General features: G+C 47.3%; 3 protein-coding genes and 1 pseudogene across 4 annotated transcripts; all 4 read right to left on the reverse strand.

Moving 5' to 3' along the window:
• Nucleotides 1-7: 7 nt before the first annotated feature.
• On the reverse strand, nt 8-5,583 carry LOC124703180 (nuclear pore complex protein NUP98A-like). The gene is made up of 10 exons (XM_047235405.1): nt 5,491-5,583; nt 3,430-3,690; nt 3,058-3,270; nt 2,281-2,756; nt 2,056-2,125; nt 1,916-1,967; nt 1,411-1,549; nt 1,133-1,246; nt 850-1,027; nt 8-763 (listed from the first exon to the last, which is right to left on the reverse strand). Exons 1-10 carry the CDS (start codon nt 5,507-5,509, stop codon nt 156-158), a joined length of 2,130 nt encoding a protein of 709 aa, XP_047091361.1. The 5' UTR covers nt 5,510-5,583; the 3' UTR covers nt 8-155.
• Nucleotides 5,584-8,874: 3,291 nt separating this feature from the next.
• Nucleotides 8,875-9,367, reverse strand: LOC124696218 (annotated as a pseudogene).
• Nucleotides 9,368-10,558: 1,191 nt separating this feature from the next.
• On the reverse strand, nt 10,559-14,448 carry LOC124699176 (protein CHUP1, chloroplastic-like). 2 transcript variants are annotated; one of them, XM_047231518.1, is made up of 8 exons: nt 14,296-14,448; nt 12,385-12,853; nt 11,868-12,176; nt 11,643-11,774; nt 11,337-11,524; nt 11,129-11,240; nt 10,909-11,043; nt 10,559-10,824 (listed from the first exon to the last, which is right to left on the reverse strand). In XM_047231518.1, exons 1-8 carry the CDS (start codon nt 14,349-14,351, stop codon nt 10,747-10,749), a joined length of 1,479 nt encoding a protein of 492 aa, XP_047087474.1. In that variant the 5' UTR covers nt 14,352-14,448; the 3' UTR covers nt 10,559-10,746. The 2 variants fall into 2 exon arrangements, with proteins under 2 accessions (XP_047087474.1, XP_047087475.1); XM_047231519.1 differs by having other exon boundaries at nt 12,385-12,968.
• Nucleotides 14,449-15,095: 647 nt separating this feature from the next.
• On the reverse strand, nt 15,096-16,984 carry LOC124699177 (endochitinase A1-like). Its single transcript, XM_047231520.1, has 4 exons — nt 16,867-16,984; nt 15,584-16,210; nt 15,445-15,490; nt 15,096-15,357 (listed from the first exon to the last, which is right to left on the reverse strand). Exons 1-4 carry the CDS (start codon nt 16,952-16,954, stop codon nt 15,096-15,098), a joined length of 1,023 nt encoding a protein of 340 aa, XP_047087476.1. The 5' UTR covers nt 16,955-16,984.
• Between the last annotated feature and the right edge of the window lie 1,143 nt (nt 16,985-18,127).

Consider the following 18,127-nt stretch of genomic DNA (forward strand, 5'->3'; position numbering starts at 1 on the left):
ATAAAGAAGACATGATGAATCGACCCGATTTATACAGGAAGGACCGTAGAACTTGTCTTTCTATACAGATAGAACCAGAAAGGAAGTCACAGAAACATCATTCCCATGAGATAAAAGCATTCTAACAACCAGTCACAACGACCAAGCTACACGTTTCAGCTTTCGCCAAATCCATAGGAGCTGAAGTGCTTCACCCTGAACTTCCACTCGCCCTTGGCGCCGTCAAATGACACGAACTCAGCTCCCTGCTCCTTGGCCGTCTTCACCAGCGTCTCCTTGAACTTGTCCAGCCTCGGACCCTCGGTGCAGGGCTCACCTGTCTTCCTATTCATGCACTTGATGTTCAAAAGAGTCACCAATGCAGCTTTGTTCAGGCCCTCGCCAACTGGGGGCTTCTCGCTGTCCTCCTTGTACACGACCACTTCACGGTTATTGAATTCCACCACCGACTCCAGATCAAGGCCCCTCACATCTGTTTCTCCCAAGAATTTGATGCTGCCATAGCCTTGACGTCCGACAACAAAGTCTCTAACCTGACGGCAGTAGCCTGGTTCAGAACGTTCTTTCGCCGCAAGCTCCTCTAGGCTAGGCTCCGTGAAGTAATCTGCCTGGGAGAGCTTAGGCATCATCTTCTCAATGCTAGCACCATTCACATGCCGAACAAAAGCCTCAGGCTCACTTGATGCATCATGACTATTTCCTGCTTGACCAGACCGAGCCGGTGACATGGCAGCCTTATTGCGCTCCCTCCCAACAAAAGCATCTGCACAGTTACTCAAGTCAGCAACAAGCTACACCTAATTGTGCAAGTTGAGGAGAAAAGGAATACCAATAGTTCTAAATGAATACCTTTGTCTTCGTCAAGATGAGCTGAATCTCTTGGAATTGGTTGTCGGTCAACTGCACTACGTGAAGGCCACTGATCTGTTTGACGGATTATCAGACTTCTTGGGTTTTCTCTAGGGATGAAAAAGGCATCTGCTTTTGGCGTTACGGAAGATTCTTCATCATCAGCAAAGAACGGAACCTACAGGAGTAACAAGAAAACAGGCATCACATACAATACTCTCTCAATGGCTTTCGTTAATTCCAACAAAGAAATATAGAACTGAACTATGTAATCAGTCATTACCTTGCCATCAGATGTCGCATTATATTTCCGTGGCAACAGTTTTATCCTCCTCTGTGACAAATGCCTAGGCACCACCATTGATAATGTTCTACTCGGATGGGGCTTCTCAGCAACCTACAGGGCAGCAAATGTTTCGGACAAGCAAACGTCTTTACTCATAGCTACAGATAGCCTCAGTAGCACAGACTGCTAACAAAATATTACCCGCCTTGCCCATCTCTACTCTCTTTCCACTCTACAGAAACTACTGGAAATACTTAAAGATAATAAAAACTAACCGGTAAACTTGATATTCCATATTGGATGGAAGGTGAGGATCCACCATTCCCAATGGACATCTGAGGCATCGCTGGAAGTGTCCCGAAGGGATTTGAAACAAGAGTCGGCTGCATTACCATACTGGACTGACTACTGGTTCTGCATCAAGTATGCAACAGAGTGTTACAAAGTTACAAGAGGATGGTGTATTACTATTAACTAAGTTCAAAAAAAGGAATCCACATGGTAATCAAGTGATAATAGGTGCTCCCTAGTACTCAGTTTTAGAAGATAATTATTACAAACCAAGGCAAAAGTCTGTGCTGCACTATAGAGATAAACAGAAACATGGCAGCTCAGCAGGTACAACCTATTTACTCAAAACAGAACCATTAAGAAATTTCTTCTCTCTACAGTATTACACAATCATGTTATTGTTTACTTTCGCCTTCTCAATTCCACCCAATAAAAACAGAAATCAGAAAGAATAAATGTAAATGTGACAAGTAAATGGAAGGGTCATACTGCTGTCCAAATGGGGCCATATTCATCGGTTTGGAAACTCCAGAGAATCCACCTGCCAAAGCATCAGCATACACACAAAAGTTATAACAGATATCCGTTAATTAAAAGAAAGCATTGAATATTATGAGGCAAATACTAACCTGGTTGGCCCTGAGGTTGGAATGAGAACGAACTTGAAGGTTGAACAGGGGCAGGTTGTGGAAACATTGGCTTAAACAAAGAGAAAATAGGAACTCGTTATTTTCAAAGCAGAAGATATAGAAAATTTTGAGGGTTAAATGATAGGAATAATATGAAAGTACAACAATTTGTGGAAAACAGTTATCAAGCCTAAATATGTAACTGCAAGGGGATAAGATGCTTACAAAAGGTGAAGATGTGGGGACAAACTGTCCTCCGGCTGTTCCAACATTAGTCGTGTTGTTGAAAATACTGGTGGAGAAAGCTGAACTGCTTGTCGTCTGCTGGTTAAATGAGTGGCTCGATGGCTGTTGCCCAATTGCAGGGGAAGACAAAGACGGAAACAGCCCAGCTGATTGAGAGTTATTGTTAAAGGATGGGCCAAAACTGAAAGGAGTCGTGATTGCCGATGACGAGCCGAATATTGAAGGAGTGGTATTTGCAAACAGAGATTGTGAAGTGTTTGCTTGGAAGGGAGAACCAGTTGATTGTCCAAACAAGGTCGTTCCGGGGGACGGAAACAGGCTCGGCGTAGTACCAAAAGCACCAGTAGAATTTGAGATACTAGAAAATGGATTCACTGGCGCCGGTTGACTGATTGGAAAACTTGGCTGTGGAGATGGCGAGAAGTTATTCACCACTGGAGTTGTGTTTGGTCCACCTGAGGTTCAAAGTTCAAACATTAAATTATCACAAGTTACATGATCTAGTGAAGCATTGAAATAGTAAACTTTATGAGTTCATTCTAATTGCAAATAAAAGACACTACAGTTATCTAATTGCAAATAAGAAAGAAAAAACACTACAGGTAAGCTATACCCAAAGCCAGAACATAATATTCATGCCAATTCACAGAAAATAAGCATGCAAAAAATAATGTGTGCAATTAGCTGTGAATGTTTTAAAGAGGGGTTACAGATGAAGCAATAGCATACTACTCAGTTCCAAACAATTCCACTTACCTTTGTCCCCACGCTGGTAATCTTCCCACCTCAATTCTTCATGACTCTTCTCTTTGTATGCAGGCATAGCTGATATGGAATCAAGTTTTGAAGCCTGAGAACCACTCGTAGCACCGTCAGGATCTGGTGTTTGTACATGAGGCTGTATTCTGGTTCCTCCAGATTGATTCCCAAATGTAGTTTGCCCAAACGTTGGTGGTGCTGTCGGCAAGCCTGAAAATCAAATAAGGAAGTGAAAAAACAGTTTGCAGTTACCCAACTAGTACAGTGCGCAGAATGTAAGAAAGTAACGTGATGCACTCAAAAGTCAACACCAAGCCCAAACTATGTGAACGTAATTGAGTAAGGTGAATATCCAATGGGAGAACCTACCAAATGGAGAAGACGGAGTTGTTCCGAACAGCGTGCTACTAGTTGCAGCTCCTGATTGTCCAAAAGACGGAGAAGATCCAAATCCAGGAGTAGTGGTCGAACCAAACGTTGAGGTGCCGGGAGCACCAAATAAGGATGTTGATGTAGAGGCACCGAAGGTCGGAGTAGTTGTGGTGCCAAAATTGTTGTTGCCAAATGTAGTAGACTGGTTAGGAGATGAACCAAAACCACCGAAACTAGACTTTTGTCCAAACAGAGATCCTGAAAAATTTGCAGAGTACATTACAAGAAGGAAAACAGAAGGTCCAAAAGGGGTCCAGAAAAAAACAACATAATTAGTAGCATCTTTGAAGAAGCATCGTTGAAACAAATATGAAATGTGGCATTAAACATCACATAAAAAGATTTAAATGCTGTTAAAACAAAGATTACTGTCAAGTATTGTAAGCATACTTGAATGAAATTACGCAGAGAGGAACTTACTACCTTGGGAAACCTATCATAGTTTATATGCAGTGGCAAAGGGAAAGCATGGACTGATGAGTATAGGGTGACAGTATTTCAAGTCCTAGTCCTACACTCTTTTGTACTGATACAGAAAATAGTCTATAATGAATCACAAACTTCCAACTACCAGCAACAGCTATCACTTTTAATAGCCATCAGAGATATTTCGAAGTAAGCATTGAACTGTAGTGGTACATAACACAACATAAACGGTTGCTTTAGCATTGCTTTGTTCTGTCTATAATAACAGCTTTCCTATAATATAGTACAGCTTTCATCAAGGTTGGCATCTAAACACAGAGCAGGTGCAAAACAGGTAAAGATCCAGTAAATGCTGCATTATGAATTGTGTTCCAAGTTGCGGGAGAATATGTAGAAGATCAATGCTGAGACTGTGAGAAGGGTACGAACCACTGGCAGGGTTGGAGGTTGTGGCGCCACTGCCGAACGCGGGCGTTGATGGCTGGCCAAAGGCGCCAGTTGCCGTCGAGCCAAACGCTGGCGTGGTTGGCTGGCCAAAGACGCCGGTTGACGTAGAGCCAAACGCCGGTGTTGGTTGCTGGCCAAAGGCACCGGTCGACGTCGAACCAAACACCGGGGTGGGCTGCTGGCCAAAGGCGCCCGTTGACGTCGAGCCAAACGCCGGGGTTTGCTGCTGGCCAAAGGCGCCGGTTGACGTCGAACCAAACACCGGTGTGGGTTGCTGGCCAAAGGCACCAGTTGACGTCGAACCAAACGCCGGGGTTTGCTGCTGGCCAAAGGCGCCGGTTGACGTCGAGCCAAACGCCGGGGTGGGCTGCTGGCCAAAGGCACCGGTTGACGTGGACCCAAACGCCGGGGTGGGCTGCTGGCCAAAGGCGCCAGTGGCTGTAGCCCCAAACGCCGGGGTGGGCTGCTGGCCAAAGGCGCCAGTGGCTGCAGCCCCAAAGGCCGGAGCGGATGGCTGGCCAAAGGCGGACGCACCACCCCCGAACGGCGAGCTGGTCCCTGTCTGCGCTCCTCCGAAGGCGGGTGTCGGGCTGCCAAACGGTCTAGGCGCGAAGGGGTTGGTGGCGGCGGCATTGGTCTGGCCAAAGGCAGGCTGCTGCTGGGTCCCGAACGGGTTGCTGCTCGAGGCCTGCTGCCCGAAAGGGTTGCTGGCGGACGACGACTGCCCGAATGCTGCAACAGGAGGATGGTCGGAAACAGGTCAGGAACCACGGTGATGTAAATAAACTTTTATAAGCAAAATTGGAAGGACATGAACAGGAAATCTACAGGCAAAACAACAGAAATAATTATTGTACGCGACGGGCAGGAAGTAAACTTGGCGGCTCATGAACACTGTAGCGCGGAAAGCATTATTATTAAATATTTAACGCATATCAAGGATGATGAAGGATCTCGACCGGGAAACCCTGGCCGCCGGTGAACCGGCAGAGGACGAGGTGGTGGGTGGCGGCAATGGCGGCGGCAGGAATCGAGGGCGAAGGCGGAATGCGCGCGCGGGGAGAGGAAACCCTAGGTGCGGCGGAGGATGGCGTGAGGAGGTGGGGGAGAGGATAGGGTGCTTACGGTTGGAAGAGCCGAACATGGCTGGTAGACGGCGGGGGCCGGCGGCGGCGGCGGCGGAGGAGAGTGTAGGTCACCGGGCCGGCGGCGGCGGCGGCGGTGTGCTTCGTCTTCTTCCTTGGTCGACGAGTCGATCGGTGTTGTGGTGTTGGTTTTCGGGGATAATCGGAAGGCGGAGGAGAGGGGGATCTGGATCTGAGGCTGGTGGGTGGGGCCGGGTCGTCTGTCTCTTGGCTTTGGGCTGTGTCGCGGCTCTATATAGCGTACTGATAGCTTAGGAACAACGCCACAAACGAGCGGTAAACTGACGCTACTCTGTGCCGCGCCGCGCCGCGTAGCTTACTTTGAACGCCAACAGACCGGAGAGGCTTGTTGGGCTGTCCGGGCCCCAGGCCCATATGGGCAGGAGTGGGAGAAGGTAAGAATAGGACGGAAGGAGGGAGGGAAGGGAGATTTTTTTTCCCTCGCATCTCCAGCGGCGCGACATAAAAAAGCTTTCAAATTGTTCGATTTTGTTCATTTGAATCGCGTCGTGGATAGAATTTGACCTGTTGTTTGGTCGGCCAGTGCGTCCAACGGCGCGACCTATTCGGTTTGCGGTCCGGCCCAACTTGCTTGAAATAATGTGAAAAGCTTGGTTGCATCGATGCACGGCGTACATGGTGGTCGCTAACATCGATGGACCAAACACCGGCAACTAGCACCAAGAGCAAAGTGGTCACTAACACGACACGAGGTCGAAAAACTCCACGATGTGGAAGTCTCCACTAGACAACGCGTCAACGAGCATCTCATTCCGGAGGCGCCACCTCGGCATCTACCTAGCTGTCACGCCCTAGGAACCACGCCATCACATATGGGCAATGTGAATATAAAAATTAGGGGGGTGTGCCCACCCGAAAGTTTTTTGGGAGTCCTCCACTAGGTTTTTATGTCGACCAAGTGGTCTTAGTATTTCAATACACCAAGATATAAAGTCGACATGAAGAGTTATACACATAAAAGAAAACATGTTTACACAATACATTCAATGTCTAGGTTTTCTCGCAGCGCGGCTATGATTGGACGCGGGTACGGCGCAAATGAATAAGATTGTGCCTCGGTGTTGGCCTTCCTGGCGGCGGCGAGGAGGAGCTTGGGCGTTTTTCCTGGGCGGCCCTTTAGTCCGGCGAGGCTAGGTGTTCTTGGCGTGGTGGCAAGGAGATGGCGATGACCATGTTGTTGAGTACGTAAGGTCCTTAGGCTTCTTCCATGTCGCAGTGGCACGTCACCAAGAAGCTTGTGCGGTCTTCTTGTATAGGAGTGAGCCCGTTGCTCCTAGTAGTGACGATTGTGTTACGGGGATGGAATCCAAAGTAAATTAGGAAGGATCCATATCAAAACTCCCATTTTGCATGGCTAATCCTGACGGACCAGTTTGAGAGAGAAAGTTGGTATCCATACCTCTAAAGACAAACATCTACCCAAAACAGATCAGGTAATTGGAGAACTTTGTAATGAAGACATTCGGTGCTATCATATTATCCACTAAATTCACAACTTGGAGATAAAAGGACTCAAAGTGCTAGCATCCGCCATAGGATAAACCACCGCCTCTCTGGCCTCCCCGACGGGTCGCCGAAGTACTAGAGTGACCCAGTAGCTGGGAAGGGGCGCTAGCAATCAGTATGCGCATACAAGAAGAAGGTGCAGTCGCTGGAGGAGCTACCAATGACAACTCCTGTTGCCAATGCATTTCATCAAGAATTTCACCATTGAGAGCCGGTGCCTTTCGGAACACTTTCACGTGTGAACCAAAGTCATCTTGCCGAGCTCAAGACCTACCTATGCGTGTGGACCCGATGCCCTTGGCCGCCGAGGTTGGATGGAGGCAGCTAGCGGACTTGGATTTCCCCGGCTGACATGCCATAGGGAAAAAAACGTTGTCCTTTTTTATGGGGAATTTCATCGGCTCTTCAAGCATTTGATGTGATGGTACTTCTTTGGCTCATGGCGCGATAATCTCCTGGTTTGTTTTCCGGTGGGTGCTTCGGCTATGGCGGAGGCGAGCGGCATGCGAAGTTTGTGCGGAATGTGCTTCCCTAGTATGTTCTGTTAGAATCCTGAGTGAGTGCACTAGTGGAGACAGCTCTAGCTCCTCGGTTCTTTCCTCATGCGCTCCCGCGAATGTGATTGTACCTTGGTGTAAATACTACCATATCAATCATATTAACTCTTATACCATTGTGTCACATTTCTGTATTTTTTGAAACCAAAAATAATCAGTAAACCGCAATTGGACAAATAGTATATACTTTATTCATCAGCATGGCAAATCTGGAATACCAAATTCTCGGAGCCACCGAGAGCTGAAGGACGGCGGCGCGCTGATCACCCTCGCGACGGTTGGTGAACTCGCAATCCAAGCTGACGCACTTGATTGATGCGTTGTCGAGATAGTCCCTCTTCACGGTGCGGATCCACTTCTCCACCCTTCTTGCACGGAGAGCGACCATGACCTTGAACGGCATCCCTTCCGCCATCAGGTGGTACACCCGAGTTCGAGGAGCCAGGTCGCGCGCGCGGTGCTCCATTGAGTCCAAAACATCGACGAAGAGGGGAGCTTTTTTTGCAAATGGAAGAATATTGTACGTGGCAATGGTGGAGAAGATGTGAGCATATAAAGCAAAGGAAGATGAAGATGCCAGCCACCGGGTGATCAATTCCCGTGGCTGGCCGCCGGCGTCGGCACGGCGGCTCAGATTCCCGGGCGTGTGACGCTCGATTTCGACGCCAGTAATGGCGACGCGATCGGCTTCCGCGGGAACGAACCGTTTGAATTTAAATCCCGGCATGTGTCACCAGCCCTGTACTAAAGGGGATACCGCGGGCGCAGCGTGCCGCAAAACCCTTTAATCCCGGTTTAGGATACAAACCGGTACCAATGGGTCCTAACCAACCGGGACCCATCGGTGTCGTACGATTGGATGGATTCGGGGCGACCTGGTCAGGCCTTTGGTCCCGGCCCAGGACACGGCCGGGACCAAAGACGCTTTACGAAAGGTCCGTTTTCTACTAATGGTGTGTGTATCACGCTGTATTTTGTTTGCTTATAAACATGCAGTGTTTCCCTCGAAAATAAAACATGCAGAAAAGAAAATATGTGTACACGAAACATTCAAAGGCCACTTATACAATGCATAAATAAGACATGAATCGACTTGATTTATACTGGAATGACCGTCAAACTTGTCTTCTATACAGAATTACAGATAGTCAGATAGACCCAGAAAGGAAGTCATAGAAGCATCATTCCGAGAAGAAAAAAACGTTCTACTTCTAACTCACAATGACCAAACTACACTTGAATCGAGTCTTTTTTTTTTTTGACGTACACTTGAATCGGTTTCAGCTTTGGCCAAATCCATAGGAGCTGAAGTGCTTCACCCTGAACTTCAACTCGCCCTTGACACCATCAAACGACACAAACTCCGCTCCCTGCTCCTGGCTCTTCTTCACGAGCTTCTCCTTGTACCTGTCCAGCTTCGGACCATCCGTGTACGTCTCGCCTGTCTTCCTACTCCTGCACTTGACGTTCAACATAGTCACCACTGCAGCTTTGTTGAGGCCCTCGCCAACCGGGGGCTTCTTGCTTTCGTCCTTGTACACGGCCACTTCGCGGTTATTGAATTCCACGACCGACTCCAGATCAAGGCCCCTCACGTCCGTTTCTCCCAAGAATCTGATGCTGCCATGCATAGCCTTGACGTCCGACAACAAAGTCTCTAACGCGACAGCAGTAGCCTGGTTCGGCACGTTCTTTGGCCGCAAGCTCCTCTAGGCTAGGCTCCGTGAAGTAATCCCCCTTGGAGAGGTTAGGCGTCGTCTTCTTAGGAACCATGGCGGCAATGAACTTTTGCAACCAAAACTGGAAGAATGTGAGCATGCGATGGTAGCTGAAATCTGCAGGCAAAACAGGAAGTAAGTAACTTGGCGGTTCATCAACGCTGTACACTGTAGCGTGGAAAGCATTATTAGCATCTCAATGAAGGATCTCGACCGGGAAAACCCTGGCCGCCGATCAGCCAGCAGAGACGACGAGCTGGTCTGTACTGGCAATGCCAGTAGAGGCGAAGATGGCGTGTGGAGGGGGAGAGCTTACGGTTTGAAGAGCCGAGCATGGCTGGTAGATGGCAGGGGCGCGGAGGCCGAGGAGAGTGTAGGTCACCGGTCCGGCGGCGGCGGTGTGCTTCTTCTTCCTTCGTCCACGAGTCTGCTGGGTGGGGCCGGTTCGTCAGTGTCTTGGCTTTGGGCTGTGTCGCGGCTCGATATAGCGTCTTGATAGCTTAGGAACAACGCCACAAACGATCGGCAAACTGACGCTAATCTATGCCGCGCCGCGTAGCTTACTTTGAACGCCAACAAAGGCCAACAGACCGGAGAGGCTTGTTGGGCCGTCCGGAGCCCAGGACCATATGGGCCGGAGGCGGAGAAGGTACGAAGAGGAAGGAGGGTTCAGACTTCAGACCGGCAAGGCGAGATCAACAGCCACTGGCGGCCGCGAGATCCGACGACGAGCGCCCCGTCTGCCTACGGGAGGAAGGCGATGGGACAAGGTCCGCGAGGAGGAGGAGGGGGCATAAGGAGGAAGGTGACGCCTGAGCCCACGTTGTAGCAGCGTCCAAATTCAGTTTGTATTTTCTCATGGCAGCTTTTCAGTTTTCTCGCAAAAATTTAACTTTTCAGTTGTTGAGTTCAAAGATACTTTCAAAGCTCAAACAAAAAACGAATGTGCTGCTGCTAAGTTAGCAGAACATCAAACACTTGACGGGGGTGCTTTATGATCTTCAATCGGCAGCACCCACAAGCATTTTGATCGGTGCCTTCCAACCTAGTAGTTAGTACTACCATAAACTTCATAAATCCTCAATTTGATATCCTCAACATGCTTCAACATAATCATATATATGGTGAGTAGTATTCTGAAGAACGAAACTGCGTGCTCATTTCCTTTACTGAGACATTTACCCCAGCATCTGAAAGATGCATATCAGCACGCGGACTCATTTGTTTCCAAGTATACTTCAGAGTGTTAAACGGAACTGAAATGATCTACAGTATGTCTCTCTATCACTTGTTCCCGAGATTGGCAGGGCCCGTGTAATACAAATTACACTTATTGATCAGCTCAAATAAACCAAGACTATATACAAAAATCACGGCGTCTAGCTTGTACTCTGAGAAACTATCATTTCATCTCATTCATCATATTTCATCTAGCTAAGCAGTAGTCAACTGAGACCGCTGCGTTAGCTCCTCAAAAGCGCGCATGGCTTCACTGTCAAGTCCTCCCGCAAACTACAAACAAACAAACAAAAAAGGTGCATATGTTACAACAAAGCTGTATGTAATCTAAGAAGGTAAAGCATAGTTAATACATACCTGGTGAACCCTATATGTGAAGCGCACGCTCTGAGCAACGAGAGCAGCCGTGTTCCCTCCTCCTGTATCTGCCACTATTTCCTTGAGGACTCTCTTCATGTGCACCTTTGCAAGTGCTACTGACGCCACCTTTATCTGCAAATTCAAACAGCGAACAATTCCAAACCAGTTAATCGTCTGATGCAAATAATAAGTGCAAGGATACTAATTAATTGACTACCTTCGAAGCAATCCCTGAATCGAGCATCCACTCGGTCGGAATTCCAAACTGTTTATAGCACGGCATCGCCGAGCTCCTAAGACTCAACAATCTCTTCATGCTCTTCTCCAGCCTGGCAAACAATTAAGTATGGCAATTAGTTATGTGTAAGTAGGGAAACTAAAGGACAAGAATCATGTGTGAGGTCAATTGGTTCTTGATTTCATACTTATCTAGCAAGCTCGATATCTTCCTCAGAGTAGCCTCACAGGAGGTAGGGCTGCCATCATCGACACTCAAGGAAGAGACCTCCGTTACAACACACTTGAGATCCCGGTATTCAAATGCGGCTTCCCGGAGTGCATCGGCTTTCTTCTCCGGCCAGCTGAAGTGCTTCAACACGCCTGTCTCATCCGACTGAATTTTACAACAGCTTAATTTAGTCAGTACCGTCCCACCAACCGTCAGTAGCCGTCCTCACTACTGATAAAGGCAACAACAAATGGTACCAATATTATGGTGTTTGTTTGATTACCAGAGTTGAAAGTTGTTGATCAAGCCAATCAACAAAGGTCAGCACTTGCTCCACATCGGTGTAAGTGTTAGTGTGAACTTTGTTGATGAGCCCATTGATCAACTCTCCTTTCGTTTCGACATCCGTTTTGATCTGAGCAAACAAAGAAAAAATACATCTAGTCAGAAAATCATATATAGCTAAGTTAATCTTATTTCCAGGGTCGTTTAATGGTATGATGCTGACCGCCAACAAGTGCGTGGAGCGGTTCTGTAGCTCGCCAACGATGCTGTTATGATGAGCGGCACTGACAGCCACAGCCTTCTTGGTATCGCGCTTGTTCAGGGAGTTGTACATCTCAACCAATGCGGTTGCCTTGTTCACTGTGCTTATCTTGCCATGTTGCGGCGGTGGAGGCGGCGGTGCTGGGGCTCTTCCCAGGATTTTACTACTAGGTGGTGGTGGAGGTGGCGGTGATGGGGGCTTCGGAGGCTGTGGTCTGCTCATTGCATCATCCTTTTGGTTGCTTTGTTGCGCCGCAACAGTCTGTGCCTTCTGAATTGGAAGTAAAAATCATTTGATGTGTGTTAGCCACTCACACCATGTATGCATTTGTGAACCAACATGTAGATCAAAGCAGGTTGCAGGTAAACTGAGCATGGTGATTGGTAAATGCAGCTTTTTTCAGGAGCTGGAAGAAAAGATGGCTGTAGCAGCTGCACGGCAATCAAACTGGTATGTGCTGATATGGAACCCAACTTACATGGATGTCATGCTGCTCCTGAAGCCGGGTGATGGTGCAGCGCGCAAGTGCGAGCTGGTGTGTGAGGTCGCTCTTGTCGCACTCCAGCTCAGTGTTGAACAGCTGCAGCCTCTCCACCTCCTTCCTTAGGGTCTCCACCTCCCCACGCAGCTTGCGCGTCTCCTCCTCGGAATCCTCCTTGTGCCTCTTTGGCTTTGCAGCTGCAGGAGTGACCACCCTCTCCTCCTTGCTGCTCACCCTCACAAGCCTCCTCGCTCGAGGAGGAGTGGCTGGTGCTGGAGCTGGAGACGAAGAAGCTTCCTTGATGGGTGCTGCTGCTGCTCTCGGAACCCTGGTTCGTGCCGCCACCGAAGGCGAGGAGATCCTGCCGCCATGGCCATTGCTCAGCACCGGCTGCTTCATCGTCTGTGTGAATCCAAGGAGCAGCCTAGGTAGTGGTCTAGTCTTAATTGTTGTCTTGCGACCTGAACTGAATACTACTTAGTGTCAGAAAGGAAGGTGCTGCCTGGGTGGTTGGCAGTGACAATATATGTTGGCATGCAGCATGTGGATTGTGGAATCAGCACAGCTCAGCTCCTTGTTGACTGCAGGCAGCAGGTACAAACAAGAGGATTATATCAGTGTCAATTGCAGTGAGTAGAAGAGAGGGCCATGAGAGGGTAACAGCTTGTCTGAACCTGATGGCTGCTATTAATGCAAGTAGGGTAAGGTAAGGCTGGTTCAGTTGAGAATGGCCAATCGGCCATGACCATGGGAGGACAGACAGGACCACAAAACAGAGCACGCAACGACACAGCAATAAACCCACGCTGTTACTATTAACCAACCCAAAACACAGTACACTGATGCATCACAATACGAGATCTACTCTACTCTACATGTCAAACAGTAATTACCATCTCAATTCTATAGTATAATATGCACTCTGGTGTATAATTATATAATCATGCAGCATTTCATATAGCTTTGTATATACTTGCATCTGGCTATGCATGCTTCGTACTGGAAATTTTAGGAAAAAATAGTGCAGACTGCAGAAAAACAGGTAGAACGAAGAGACAGCATATAGAGCATTGGATGCCACAAACCAAATAATTAAGCCACTGAAATTTAATATTGAGGGCAAGCCCTAGGCAGTTGACAAAGGGCCGGAGTAGTTGCAGCTGAAAGACTTCTAGGCCATGTGAGAAACCACCTAGCTGAATGTATACACATGTATTATGCCAAATAAAATTTTGTATTGAACTAGTGGTGAGGAGGTCAGATGATGCACACTGCAGACATAAATTAACAAATGAAAAGCTAGGTATGGCTTAAAGTTACACGAGAGTGTCAAATGCTTAGTGAGCATTGAACATGAATTGGTTATCTATTTCCTGAAATGTACAGATTTAAACAATAACTTCAAGTAAATTGCAGCGATGAGTTGATTACTGGACACATTTTAGTAAAGACTGGTTGTGTTTAATGTCTTTTGTCTCTTCCTTTATAGTTAACAACTGACCGACCCAATCCCTCTAATTAGTTTTGTACTTTAAGCAATGGCTTAATCATGAAGCATGACAGACCAACCCCATGCACTAAAGTAAATCTAAGCTACTTGGGCAAAGTGGTAACAAAACAAACACATTCTCCAGCCAAATCCAGCACAGAGAGGCAACTCCCATGGTTGAACATGAACCATGTTCTAACAGAAGAGAGCATGAACACAATAAAATCAATATGAAGTAGAAAACGTAGAAGAAAGAAAGCATCTAAACAGGATCAAGTGGAGCATAACCGGTTACTTCATCCTCCAAGCAGAAATCAGAACCAGTAGAGATCTCAAATCAATAACGCCGAACAAAACTGTTCACACGAATTTCATCCATAATATTCCTTACAAAATATATGAGGGACAAAAGGACAAACCTTGTTTTGCAGGATGCAAGAGACAAGCAGCTCCAGAGGAAATAATTTGATAGCATAACAGTGCAGAGGTGCTGCCACTTATAGATGCCAAGAACAGAATGCTTGATAGTGGGAAAGTAGGTGTGACATTTGGATCAAACTGAGGACCCACAATTCAATGCCACAATCTTATATCTGTATATAAAAAAAGAAATGTGCCCAGCTAGCTAGCTGTTGGTGGAGTGTCTCAACATTCCCCCTTCACATCACTGAACAACCAACCCAACCAAAGCCACCCAAACTCCCAAAGTGCATATTAGTCTTATGTGTCAGTACACAAATACTTCTACCAGTAAGCCGCTACTTTTCTGGATAAAAAATATACAAAAGCTTCCATGTGTTAAAAGTACATGAGTTGGTCCTTAATATGTTGAAGAGCTAGTACAGCTCACCTGAATTTGAAGTTTTTGTTACACATCACATCAGAGTTGTAGATTGACCACCTAAACTCGCTTCATAGAATTAATTCCAAGCAGCCTGCGATAAACTTAATGGCCCCAATAGGACTTGTACAGTTTCAAGTCTGCATCACACTTTCAATGGAGCAAAATATTACAACTTGCAAGCTCATCATCAACATTTGACTGGATGCACCTAGAAACTACACCCACTGGCCAATACAGGCAATGCTACTTCCTACGAGCATACAACTTTAGCCTAATCAACACCCACTACACTACTACAGCTAAAGTAAAATCTTTAGTTCTATGCCACCACTTGCAATCCTCCAAATTTCCAAAATTCTGGAGCAACTTCTTTCTTCAAAATAAGCCTCCGACGTATGGTAACACAAGCATGGAGAATAAGCCTACCCAGGACCAACCAGAGGGCAAGATTGAGCGCCAACTATTGCTGTTATTGCCTTCTCCTGGGAAGCCTGGCCCAAAGTCTGATGATCCAGAAATGCCTGAGCCACTCGCGTTCAGCACTGATGATCCCGGATCAGAACCAGATGCACCAGTAACAGGGTTAGTGGATGGTGTAGTAGGAGCGGTGGACCCAGGATTGTACCCAGCCGTAGAGCTGAAAGATGAAATAGTTCACTATACACATCATTGCAATAGAAACAAGAGTTCATTGTTATCAGAATGCAAAACTAATAATCTTCACCTTGTTGGTGAAGACATGGATGATGCCAAGACACAGGTTCCTGAGCCTGCAAACAAGAGATGCGAGCGCAATATGTCAGAGCGGCACACCGAAAACCCTTGGATCTTGTCTAGAAGGGAAACAAAAAAGTAACTCATACTCGGATTAGCATTGGCAAGCATTGCTGCGCCCCCAAAGTCGCAGCTGGTGGGTGCAGGGTTTTTCTGGTAGTAGCTGTTGAAGGCGTATGACGCATGGGCTTCCAGGGTATTTGGATAATAGCAGCTCCCCGATGGCTGTATCGGCGAGCAATCGGCTCCACCGATGCCGCACGCGTAGTCCAGTGCATCCTGGAGCGCTGCTTTGGCTGAGCCGGCCTTGGCCACACACCAGGATTGCTGCCCTGACACAGCCGGAGCTGTGACTGGAGTGGTAACCGGAACAGTAGGTGGTGGTGTACTGCCGATAGCTGGCACCATCGGATTTGCGGCTGGGTTTGTAAATGGTGCCGATGGAGGGAATGTTGATGGGGTGGTGACAGGATTGGTGACTGCTGGGGCGGTCGGTGCAGAGGTGGAAGGAGTTGGCAGTGGTAATGTGGTAGTAGGGTCGGTCGAGGGGGCTGGGATAGGTGTGGGCAAAGGGTTTAAGGAAGGGATTGGGATGGTAGGGTTCGTGGATGGCACGGTGATGATTGTTGGTGCTGGGTTCGTGGACGGGACTGTGATCGGCATCGCCGGGTTGGTCACCTGAGCTGGATCCAAGTCATCATGGACAGTTGGTTTACCTGCAGTAGCAGCAATTAGTTACTTCAGGTTCAGGTGACTGATTAGCAAGGAGTTTGTACCTCTCATGTCTTGGTAGTGCAAAGCAATAGGACTAAATAGGCAACCAAGTAAAAGAGATATGCTTATGGTCCAAGTGGAGATATGCAGCCTCAGAAAAGAAATTATCCTTTGCATGGATGTTGTCTTCTCTCGTGAAGACAACTAGTAGTACGAAAAAAGGAATAGGCCGGGTTTAGACATGAAGGATGCATGCATCCCAGCATGTCTGCTGTGCTGCTGTTCCCCAATTTTAGGCACACAGAAACCAGCAAAATCAACCTCTCTCCCAGATCGAGATGTAAAGATCAACTCAATGCTGATGTAGCTACCTAGCAGCTCCATACATGGAGCAAGATTTGCGTGCAGGTTAAAGGGGATTTGGGTTTCCGATTACTCGTCATGTTTGTCTACTGAAGAAATACTAGTGTCCTGCAGCTGCAGCCTGCAGGCAGAAGAGCAGAACACAGGAAAGTAGCATGCCGCAGTGCGCATTTCTATTCTAAACCTGCGCGTACTGCTACTAGTAGAGATGTGCCGCCGGGGCGGGGATCTGAACAGGAATTAGTGGCAGGGGATTGCAACTGAGACAGCAGTAGGTGTTAGCTGGAGAAAGTACCTGAGACTGTGGCTGAGGCTGAGGGGAGCTCGAGGAAGAGGAGGGAGCAAGCGAGGAGCAGGAGGAGGAGGCGGAAGCGGACCACCATTGTCGCCGCCGCCCGCTCTGCAGCCGAACAGGGAAGAAATGGGTCGCCGCCGCAGCGTGTGTTGTTTCTTTGGGGGCGGCCCGAGGGAAAAAGGTGGTGGACGCCTGGACGGTGGTGGAGGGTGGTAGCAGAAAGCAGGGGAGAGTGATGGGGAAAAGAACAAGGGACATTGCCGAGAGTGAAAGCACACTCTCTCTCTCTCTCTCACTGTCTGTGGGACATGCATCTGGAATCGGATGGAATGGAATACAATACTCGTAATATAATCTTATCTTATCTACCCTGAGCAGCTGGGAAGAATGTTGTTAACTCATCATTCCGTCTCACTGGTAAACAACAGACTTGGAATATATTCGGCAGTACACCTTTTTCTTAAGTGATGACGCTCAACTAATTGCAATGGATGTATGTAAGTACATTGGTTGACGCAGAGGTCGGGGTTCTACTCTCGGTTTGGAAAAGAAAATTGCACACATAAACAAGTTACATGGGTCAATTTTAGTACTAGCCCCGATTTAAATTAAGATCGTGGATTTAGAAAAAATATTACTCCTACCTAATTTGTCTAAGATTCATTAAGCATGCGATAGCTAATATGAATCAGAGGTCATAAGTTTTTTTCTAAAAAAAGCAGATATACACACTAAAACGTCTCTAAATACACTTATCTATATCGTCAAATCTAACCAAAGCAACATTTTAATATAAAATAGAGGAAGTACATCAACCTACAAAATGCACCTAACCAATCCATAAATTTAGCTTGCCCGGTCATTTTAATCCAAATCATGCTGCCTAGGGCTAACGGTGCGTACGTGGCATATGCCACACCGGCAAATGACGCATGTGTAACGAACATGGGCCATTTCTGGAGCCTTGTCCAGCTTACTAACTTTGCATATAACCTCATGCTACGTTTCTGAAAGTTTCATTAGTTGGCACGTTTGTATGAGCGTTTGCGTTTGTACTGAGTTTGGTAAAAAAAAAAAGTTTCATTAGTCAGTTCTTCTCTTCCGTTTTCCCTTTACTTTCATCAAAGCAACTCCATGAGCGTGTTCCAAATAAACGTTGGCACACCAGCACTATCTTATTAGGACGTAAGTAGATGTTTTCTTGATTTAGGAAGGGTTATATCTCACACCGGCACTCCAGATAGGAAACCCCCCAAAAAAA

The sequence above is a fragment of the Lolium rigidum genome, chromosome 3, assembly GCF_022539505.1.
Source record: "Lolium rigidum isolate FL_2022 chromosome 3, APGP_CSIRO_Lrig_0.1, whole genome shotgun sequence".
NCBI lineage: Eukaryota > Viridiplantae > Streptophyta > Magnoliopsida > Poales > Poaceae > Lolium > Lolium rigidum.

What these genes read in the sequence shown, in the direction of transcription:
- LOC124703180 (XM_047235405.1), bottom strand. An exon ending in AACTCCGTCTTCTCCATTTG is followed by an intron (nt 3,271 to 3,429) that starts GTAGGTTCTCCC and finishes TTTGATTTTCAG; the next exon opens with GCTTGCCGACAGCACCACCA. An exon ending in ATGCGACATCTGATGGCAAG is followed by an intron (nt 1,028 to 1,132) that starts GTAATGACTGAT and finishes TTACTCCTGTAG; the next exon opens with GTTCCGTTCTTTGCTGATGA.
- LOC124699176 (XM_047231518.1), bottom strand. Translation starts at nt 14,351, where the DNA reads ATGCTATCAAATTATTTCCTCTGGAGCTGCTTGTCTCTTGCATCCTGC. An exon ending in AGGAGCAGCATGACATCCAT is followed by an intron (nt 12,177 to 12,384) that starts GTAAGTTGGGTT and finishes CTTCCAATTCAG; the next exon opens with AAGGCACAGACTGTTGCGGC. An exon ending in TCACATATAGGGTTCACCAG is followed by an intron (nt 10,825 to 10,908) that starts GTATGTATTAAC and finishes GTTTGTTTGTAG; the next exon opens with TTTGCGGGAGGACTTGACAG.
- LOC124699177 (XM_047231520.1), bottom strand. Translation starts at nt 16,954, where the DNA reads ATGGTGGTCCGCTTCCGCCTCCTCCTCCTGCTCCTCGCTTGCTCCCTC. An exon ending in GCTTGCCAATGCTAATCCGA is followed by an intron (nt 15,491 to 15,583) that starts GTATGAGTTACT and finishes TCTTGTTTGCAG; the next exon opens with GCTCAGGAACCTGTGTCTTG. An exon ending in TCCATGTCTTCACCAACAAG is followed by an intron (nt 15,358 to 15,444) that starts GTGAAGATTATT and finishes TTCATCTTTCAG; the next exon opens with CTCTACGGCTGGGTACAATC.